General features: G+C 38.1%; 1 protein-coding gene across 1 annotated transcript in view; it reads right to left on the bottom strand.

The window, feature by feature from the left end:
• dab2ipb (DAB2 interacting protein b) overlaps window positions 1-9,105 on the bottom strand; it is a 150,769-nt gene extending 141,664 nt beyond the window's left edge. Inside the window, exon 1 of the mRNA XM_017459668.3 lies at window positions 8,904-9,105. Coding sequence (XP_017315157.1) covers window positions 8,904-8,943 — 40 coding nt within the window. The 5' untranslated portion in view covers window positions 8,944-9,105. The remainder of the gene's footprint in view (window positions 1-8,903) is intronic.
• Between the last annotated feature and the right edge of the window lie 670 nt (window positions 9,106-9,775).

Raw genomic sequence — 9,775 nt, 5'->3', positions numbered from 1 at the left:
TTCCATGAATTGTTAGCCGTTAGGCGAGACCTTGTTCAATATCTACTGAAATGTTGACTGTTTGAGAAATCCTCATAAATGAATTTGAGTGATACCATATCTGAACCCGCGACCCTGAAGAAGGAGTAAGCGGTAGAAGATGAACGGATGGATGGACCGTATCTGAATACCTTTTATTAAATTATTGAGATGTCATATACTAAATTGAAATCCCATCTAGAAAATGTTATAACTGAATAAAAGGACAAGCTGGATAAAGTTGTCTGATTATAATTGGACGCCTTGGAGCAATCTGACTTTTGGCAAAAATGTTATGAATGTGCTATTTAAATTCTACTTTTGAAGTAAAATGTGGCTTAGAAGTATGCCTGAGTATCTTAAAATCATAGAAATGAATTTCAAATAGACCCTTATAAATCCAATTTATTAAACTGAATGTTCAATTCAATTCAATTCAATTTTATTTGTATAGCGCTTTTTACAATAGACATTGTCTCAAAGCAGCTTTACAGAAATATCAACACGGTATACAGATATTAAAGGTGCGAATTTATCCCAACTGAGCAAGCCACTGAGTGGCGACGGTGGCAAGGAAAAACTCCCTATGTTTTAAGACGAAGAAACCTTGAGAGGAACCCGACTCAGAAGGGAACCCGTCCTCATCTGGGTAACAACAGTTAGTGTGAAAAAGTTCATTATGGATTTATATGAAGTCTGTATGGCGTTAGGAGCAGCCGTAGTCCCAGCAGTCTGGAATTAAAGAAGATTTGAGCTCCATCCAGAGGCAGAAAGGATCTGGATCTCTAGTATCTCCATAAATTCGTGTGGGGCTCGGCAAAAGGAGAGAGGGAGAAGAAAGATAATTATGACTGCGAAGTAGTAGAACAGAATCTAGTCAGGGTAGGCTTGAGTAAACAAATACGTTTTAAGCCTAGACTTAAACACTGAGACTGTGTCTGAGTCCCGAACACTAATAGGAAGACTGTTCCATAACTGTGGGGCCCTATAAGAGAAAGCTCTTCCCTCTGCTGTAGCCTTCACTATTCGAGGTACCGTCAGAATGTTGAATGTTATACTACAATTGCTAACACTGACAGCTTCATTAAGTGGCTTAGTGGTTAGTACGTTTACCTCGCACCAAATCTGAAGGCTCCAGGCTCCCTGTGACACTGTGTGGGATAAGCGGTATGGAAAATGAATGGATGGACTTCTTAGTTAAGTAAAGAGTGAAAAATGATGGGGTGTGCTGTTATAGGAAAATAATCAACAAAGGGGTGGCGTGCAGCATCACAGCAATTACGTTGCATTTTACGACAGCAATTCCGTCAACAGCCATGACGGAATTTTGATCCAAGACATGAATTTTGGAAGTTTGATCTGTTTGACCTGTTTGACCAGAGTGTGCACATGAGGAGGTGACACAACTGGACACTAAATGACTACACCCATTTTGAATGAGCAAAGTAATTGGGAAATTGGTGACCCAGTTTCTTGGCCAGAGGTACTGTATGTCAAGGCATCATTAGGTCAGGAAAAGTATTCTGATGTGGTTGGTTCCCAACATGAGCACCAAAGCCTCAATGTCAGCCTCATAACAAACCCCACGCCAGACCACATTAGCAGATGGCTGAGGAATACATTGGATCATGAATAGATTCTTCTTTTCAAACTGAAGAACAGATCAGGAACTGTATCCAGAAACTAGGCATTAAATCTATTAAACACTACTATAAAGGAAGGATAAAAAAGCAGAATCTTGGAAGGATTACGACAAAATACAAAGCATTGGTAAAGAATTGAAAGATCAGGTTACAACAAGTAGAATGCTAATAAAAGCCTGTAGAGTTCTGGAATAGGCCAGATGAGACAAAGATTAATCTGCACCAGAGTGATGGAAAGAGGAAAGTATGAGTCATTTATTGAAGATTTTCTTTTTCCAACTCATACCACCTCATGTCTGAAATATGATTGAGGTAATATCATAGACAGAGCATGTACATTATAGCTACAACGCCTTGTATAAGTATTCATCCCACTGAACTTTTCCACATTTTGTAGTGCTACAGCCTTAATGAACATAACACAATATTTCTCAATCTACAATAGCCTGTAGTATTGAAGTAGGGAAAAATGGTTGCCCTCCTTACCTGATCACTGATTTTTGGTGGTATGACTCTTCTAGAGTGCAGAGCTGCAGTTGTGCTATATTCTTTCCATTTTTAATAATGGATTTATTGGTACTCAGCTGGATGTTTAAAGTTTAGTCTCTCTCCTGGACTGGTTTTAGCTGCTTGGTTTTCATGATGCTGTTTGTTTAGGTTCTTTAACATACTCTGGTGCTGTTCAGGAACAGGTGTATTTATATTCCGATCACATGACACTTTATTTGCATGCAGGTGGACTCCATTCAACTAATTATATGACTTCTGATGGCAACTGGTAGTACCAGAACTTATGAAAGGGGGGGTTTCCTAGCAATACTTATGCAAACACGACCTTTACATTGAATATTTTGGAAGTAATTTCACAAACAGCATTGAGTGCAATATTATGGGATATTATGTGTAGATTCGTGGCATAATCCCAAATAAAGTCTGTTTCAGTTGCCGGTTATAACTCTACAAAATGTGGAAAAGTTCAAGGGGATGAATACTTATGAAAGGAACTGTATCAGTGGAACTTCTTATCTATATTGTTTCGTGTGCCAACCAACAGCCAGATCAAAATGGAATCTGGAGTAAAATAAAGTATTGTATGTACTCTCATATAGACTATCACACAAGTTAGTCAGGGACCTTGGAACTAGGTAATACTACTACCCTATGTTCTGGACTGCAAAGACAGTTTCAAAGGAGTCTAAGGTACTATGTTGAAGTGATCGACCAGGACACTTAGTCCATTGATGAACAGAAATGATTGTGCAAGCATATTTGAATATGGCCTCCATTAGTTCTGAAGGAAACCCACTGCCTGTACATTTTACTGAAAACAAAACTTAATGGAATGAAAAAAAAAAAATCTAACCCCTTAAATGGATCTTCTGTTTTAAATTAAACCCTAATCCTATGTTCACATTAGAAGGTGACAAATTGTGAGTGAATGATCACTTGTTGCTTTGTTGAGCATAGAATAATAGAGTCAATGCAAAACCCAACAACAAATTATTTTTTTTTCCCGTAACTCAGAAGGTTCCAAGTAGAAGCACATTAGACAACTACATCTGTTAACTATCCCAAGAATTACACCCAAGAATTATCCCAAGAATTTAGTAAGAGTGTACTGTATGTCATAGGCCGCAACAGATAGGCAAGCATGCTAAACTTTCTTTTAAATTGAGTTGCAAATTGACTTGGTCTTGCATATGAGTTTCCCCATTTTCTCCCTACTGAAAGTTGGTCTTGTCCAATTCCCACCCACCAGCCAGGTCTCCACTATCATGCCACAGCTACCAACTGAAGAGGGTGAAGGCTAACACGTGCTTCCTCTAAGACACACGAAGCCATCCAGCCACATCTTTTTGAACTGTCACTGCAGAACTCATACGCATCCATGATTGGCTAGTATTGCTATGATTGACAGAGATGCAAGGGTATGTCATCCCTCCCACACATTGGCAATTTTGCTCCATTGGACTACCCACCATGGATGGCTGTGGGCCTGCATCACCTGGATTCGAACTTGCAATCTCAGAACAACAGGCATGGGAGTGCTGTATATTATATATATATATATATATATATATATATATATATATATATATATATATATATATATATATATATATATATATATGATCATTTCAAGGTCTGAAATATGGTTCATCATATGGTTTATCAAGGTAGCTAATAGGTATGGTAGCTATCCAACTATTTAGCAAGCCATTAAGACATATTTTACATTGAAAACAGGAAATAGACAGCCCAAATTGCCCAAAAAGGAAATGACATGTACAAAGTGCATACCTATTTTAGCATTCCTGTTATATGTCTATTCCCTGGTGCTGCAACTGCGCATTCATGTGACATACTGACATGTGGCTTACGCACTTTTGAGTCACGACAGGAAGTGGATGAGGGTGTGTTTTGGAACAAACCCAGGTTCAGGCTTGAAGAAGGTCAGCATCTGTGGCTGTATACACAAAGCACATGGCCCATGGGAGGTCTAGAGTGAGCCTGCCTGGAGCAGGCCAGTGCCCTTTCCTGTAGGATATAGCGAATCTCAAATCAGCAGGAGTGCTACATTCCTATTTAAAGTGGAACAAGCACAGCATCCTCGCACAGGAAGAGTGAGCTTCTTATACCTGAAAATGGTACATAGGAGAAAGCAACAAGGAAACCCTGGAACAGTACAGGATTATCACGTCCTATTGATCGAGGCTTTCTTTTTAGATTTATCAGCAAAATTGCTTTTTTAACACCTTAAAATCCCAGGACCCACCGGCAAGTCCAGACTTCCCCCTGAATTCACACACTTACATGTCACTTCGAGTGTTACATCAAGCCCTCAGTCATTCCACACCAAGAGCTTCTGTACAAGCTACAGTTTAATCTACTTTGGCAACCCCAGCATTTGATTATCAGCTATGAGAAGCTGAATTTTAATTTCTTGCAATGTTGTATGTTTTGAGAGAGATATTAACTGGTCTAAGCCGTTCATGAGCTACCGTTTTGTTCGTTTGTTTGCCGCAATATAAAAGGCATGCCCAACCTATAATGCTGTAGTAAAATTATATAAACAAGTCTGTTGAATGTAGTTGGTGTTATATAGAGCCGGTAAATATTGCTCAAACGTTTTGGAGCGTATGGGAGTTGCATGATGGAGTTCAAATGAAAAAAAAAAATTAACATTCCTGGAGTGTGGGATTTGTCTGACTGAACATCTTCATTAGTTATGCATGCATATGTACAGAACCAGCATTTAAACTTCAACTGCACACAGCATACACTGGCATGAAAATGAAAGGAAATTCATAAACTACCAAAACATTGCCACTACAACATCTGTCTTCTATTTGGCTGAGATTAAAACTTGGATCCATACTGGTCCTTTGAAGAAAAACACGCCATTTTGAAATAAATTTTGAAAATACCCATGTTAAAGTTCTACGAAATGAAAGCAAGTGGCCCTGCGCTGCTGTTGGTGAATCTTCCACAAGACCTTTAAAGATTTCAAAAGATGTTCAAGTTCCAGAATAAATATGCCACCTCAGCTTGGGTATCCAAAAGATAACAGTAAAGTAACGTGGAAAAGTGATCAATTCTATATTAAAATCCATCAGCACACATTCGGCCAAATGAAGAGTTGCAGACTTGTATCAAGCTCATACATGTTTTGCAGCTGGCATGTTCTGAGCCAGTGACTAGGTTTTGTAATCAAGAGAGATGCTAATTAGAAGGGGGAAAAAAAACATTTAAAGTTCAGTGTTTCCCAACTCACTCAGATAAATTTGGATGAACAAATATGAAGATAAATGAATAGAAAGACAAAACCTGTGGAATGTCCACTGACAAACTAATAAATGGTACAGTTCAATTTATTTATAAGATTTTCGTTAGGATTTTAATCTAAGGGCAAGACATAATCTGTAATTATAAATAAATAAATAAATAAATAAATAAAGATATATAAATTATATTGAGGACCAAGCAATCTTACTTGTAACATTTCACTCCAGTTAAACTGACCTGAATAATCTGCTCAAGAATATGCAAGTTAAGCAAACAAAGATATACTGTATATATTCTGAAACTGTTTTTGTACTCGACATGTATTCAGAGTCGACTTAGGCAAGCATAATGAGGAGTTAATACTAAAATTGCATACCCCGGTATTCAGACCTCAGACGTAAGTACAGACTTAAGTGATATTCAGAAAGTTACATACGAGAGTTTGCCTGATACATAGTCCTGTCTCAGTTATGTGTGATTTTGATCTTAAATATTTAAGATTAATTTAATGTATTAGGATCAGTATTAAATCCAACACCACTGTCTGATATTTTGCTGTCACCACAATATAAATATGTCATGATAGAAATGTAATTTTTGGACATAAATACACAAGCAATGGAAGGCAATGAAGGCAGTATTAAATACATAAATATGGCACTATTTATTAATGGTATCATCCCATTAAATTAAATTACATTTTATATGGGTAAAAATTATTAATTAACTTAAAATGAGCTGCAAGTGTAGCAGATGGAGCAGTGTGCTTGGTCAGCTTATCGTTCAAACCAATGGGCATGTTTTCTTTACAAAAGAATATTACTTGATTTAACAAAAACATTGCCATTATTAATTTGACAAATTGGGATAGTGAATTAAAAGCATAATAAAATCGCTTGCATCACAACCTTGATTAAGTACGCTGTGGCCACATTTTATCATATTTGACCTATTTAAATATTGACAACACTTTTTAAATGAAGTCGCTGTTTCTGAATATGGCTCCTTCAGATTAGTTAGACACTGTTCAATTTGGAGACTATAGTTCATTTGGTAATTATTATAACATAAAAGATGTCAGGGTTACACATTTTTGGTTACCAGAGATATTTAATTGGTAGCAAACACTGAGACTGATAATAAATTTGGCCCATTAAGATGTACCACGTGTATGAAGAAACCAGATCTTTACTGTATGTGAAATGGTTTAACATAGTATGATTAACATACTGTCTTTCTGTTAAAAAATGTATATGGAATTCCCGAAAGGCCATGTATAATTTCTTAAATTTCAACGAAACTTGTTTTCTCAAAATAATTAGTTTTTTTCTCGAGATTACAAAATATTTGTTCTCAAGACAGTTCGTGGGTTCGATACTGAGCTTGAGTGTCTGAGAGGCATTTTAGGAGACATCCCAGTCCCTCACATTGACTAGCAATGAAACTGACCCCCATCCCCCCAATTCAGGATCACCATTCAGTGTTCTGAGTCAGTGACTAACACGGATTTGAAAATGGTCTCGCACTGATGGACAAACAGATGGATACTATTGATCCCGAACAGGAAATTTGGGGAAAATATAGTCATACACCGCATAGTCACCTCAGCTCATGCTGAACCCACAACCTTGGGGCTGTAAGGACATAATTCTACCAGTATACCAGCTACTTTCTGTTAAAACACTCTCTGATGTATAGTATATGCGCCCAGTAATGTATTTCAACATATGAGAAAAATAAGTCACGATCACAAAAAAATCTGAATCTTGAGATGACAAGAAAAAATTAAACAAATAACGCATGGCCTTTCTGGACTTCCGTACATGCAATACATATCTTTTAACATGTTGCATATATCATAAAAACCCTGTATATAATCAAGTTTGACAAAACACTTTATTGATCTCTTTACAGTCCTGACATATAAGCTTGGGTGCATGCATTTTCCTGAATCAGTGCTTTTGAGCTTTCCAATTCTTCCAACCCATGATTCATACACGTGACAGCATATCTAGCATGATGTCATATGATATGATGACAGCATATCTTCACATGATCAGTGAATCATTTATATGAACAATTCTATGTATGTCAAAAGCCCTGTTTCAATGTCATTCTTTCCTCTTTAACACTCGCTTAAGATGGATAAGTCTTTTGGAACCGTATTTTACCGAGAGCTTCTTCGACGAGTAAAATAGAAACCAGCCACATTGTTCGTCTGTCATTACATTTGGAAGAAACTTTCCAAGATTATGTTGGGATTAGTTTCATGGTGTAGCGACCCCTTCCTTTTTGACAGTCTATAGCAACTCATTTAACAATTTACCACTTTGCATTTCTTAACATAAGAGTGAAACCAATAGTGAGATTTCCATTGACATATTCCTAATGAGGGTTAAAATCCAATTTGAACATTTGAGTTTAGTGTATTGGAGTCCTACGTGTCCATGTGACATGCACTTTTTAGCAAAGTGTAGCAGGGCAGGGATATAATTCAGAGTACTGCAGCGTGTTATTTGGGTTTATTCTGGGATATTTTGAGGTTTGCTGCGTGCATAACACAGATGTTGGACGTTACTGCTGACTGCATGGTGGTTTCGAAGTCTCAACAGTGTAGTGCATTTGCCTGAACTTTTCGTCTTTGCCTGAACTCTGCATTAAGCCCAATGTTGTGTGGAGGAGACGGAGAAAAAAGGTGTTTCTATCCTCCCTGAAAATATTTTCGACATTGACTCATTCGATAAGCTGCATTCTTTGTGAAGGTTAGACAACCTTCACGACAGATCTTGGCAACACTCTATGCAGAGTAAATGGAAGAGAGAGTGGGTAGGGGTTTTGAGGGGGATTGGGAATGCTCACCAAGATAAGGATCTTTGACTCCTTAAACTCTTAAAGATCCTCACTCTTGTAACTACATACTATTTTCTAGGTTTTATTTACTGCAGGTACTGAATAATATGATTCAGAATTGGTTACTCAGTTACAACTCGACACTTTAAGGAGTTAAACATACTTATTACAAAATAGACAGACGAGCCAAATGACGAGAGAAGGAGTTTTTAGAGGGGGGGGGGGGGTGTGAAATGTCTCGCACTCTAGCTCACACACATACCACTTGCTGACCTACAAACTAAACCACAAGGACTGGGGAAAGAAATACACAACACGCTGAACATCTATACATCTGATCATCTCGCCCAAAGTGTCTAACATTCCAGCCAACTATGGATTATGAATACTCTCAATAAGATTCATGTCGAGGAATCAGAGATTGACACATACACACACAAACAGTTTCCCCTTGAGATCAGGCATCACTTTGGGCGACATTCAGAATCACACTAAAGCCATCAACACTTTCCTGGCATCTGGCCATCTCTAGACCACCGGCACAGGAGCTGAGGAACAAATGCATCCACATCCACTTTTCCTCTTGTTCTTCCTTCAAGCACTTACCAGATTGACCCTCAGGCTCAAGACCTGCATCCAACTCCATACGGATGAAATGTGACTCCTGTATAGCTGCTGAGATGAGCAGAGTTGGGAAAAAAGAGGCCTGGTGGGGAAAGTGAAAAGTGTCTCAGGAGCCAGTGTGTTTTCCCCAACTGTAGCTCTACATCCACATGAGTACAGCTCCGAGGAGGGAAGGAGAAGTGTAGAGAGTGAGGAAGAGTGGGACGGAGAGAGAGAGAGAGAGCGCAAGAGAGAGTATGCATGTGGCACGCATGCAGATCACTGTTCCTATTAAGTTCCTCGTTTTCTTGCTCTCCCTGTTTCTTTCTCTCCGATTCTTAAAGACACAGAGGCTTGTTGTTCTTTTCTCTCATTATCAGTTCGTGACATCTAGAAACTGCACACTGTGTTTTGGAGTGTGTGATAAATAACCAGTGCATAGACGGAATAGAAAATTGGATTGTATTAAGGTGTGAATCAGAGACAGAGTGTCCCACCCTGGGCGACACAAGCTGTTCTTTCTCCAACGAATTCAATTGTGTTCTTTTATTTATAAATTCACTGTGTGAGTTCAAGGCATGAATTTCAATTTATTCAAATTTTCGATGGTGAAATCTTGTAAATAACTTGTGAAGTCACTTTACAAGTTTGTCAAGTCGCTGCAGCCATGATAGTACTGATGCAGTACAATCTTAAATCTTTTCTTCTTCCCTTACCATTAAAAACAGTGTTGTGGATTCTGATTGGTCAGAAGATGTGGTTTAAAATGCAAAGCACTTATTCTAACGCTTCGGTTGCAACAATTGACACCAGGACATACGTGTAAGGTGGAAATGCCACAAACGTAAAGCGAATTATTTCAAAAGTATATTTGT

Source organism: Ictalurus punctatus, chromosome 28 (genome assembly GCF_001660625.3).
Source record: "Ictalurus punctatus breed USDA103 chromosome 28, Coco_2.0, whole genome shotgun sequence".
Lineage (NCBI taxonomy): Eukaryota > Metazoa > Chordata > Actinopteri > Siluriformes > Ictaluridae > Ictalurus > Ictalurus punctatus.
The sequence above is the reverse complement of the archived record's forward strand: the minus strand, read 5'-3'. Positions and strand labels throughout refer to the sequence as shown.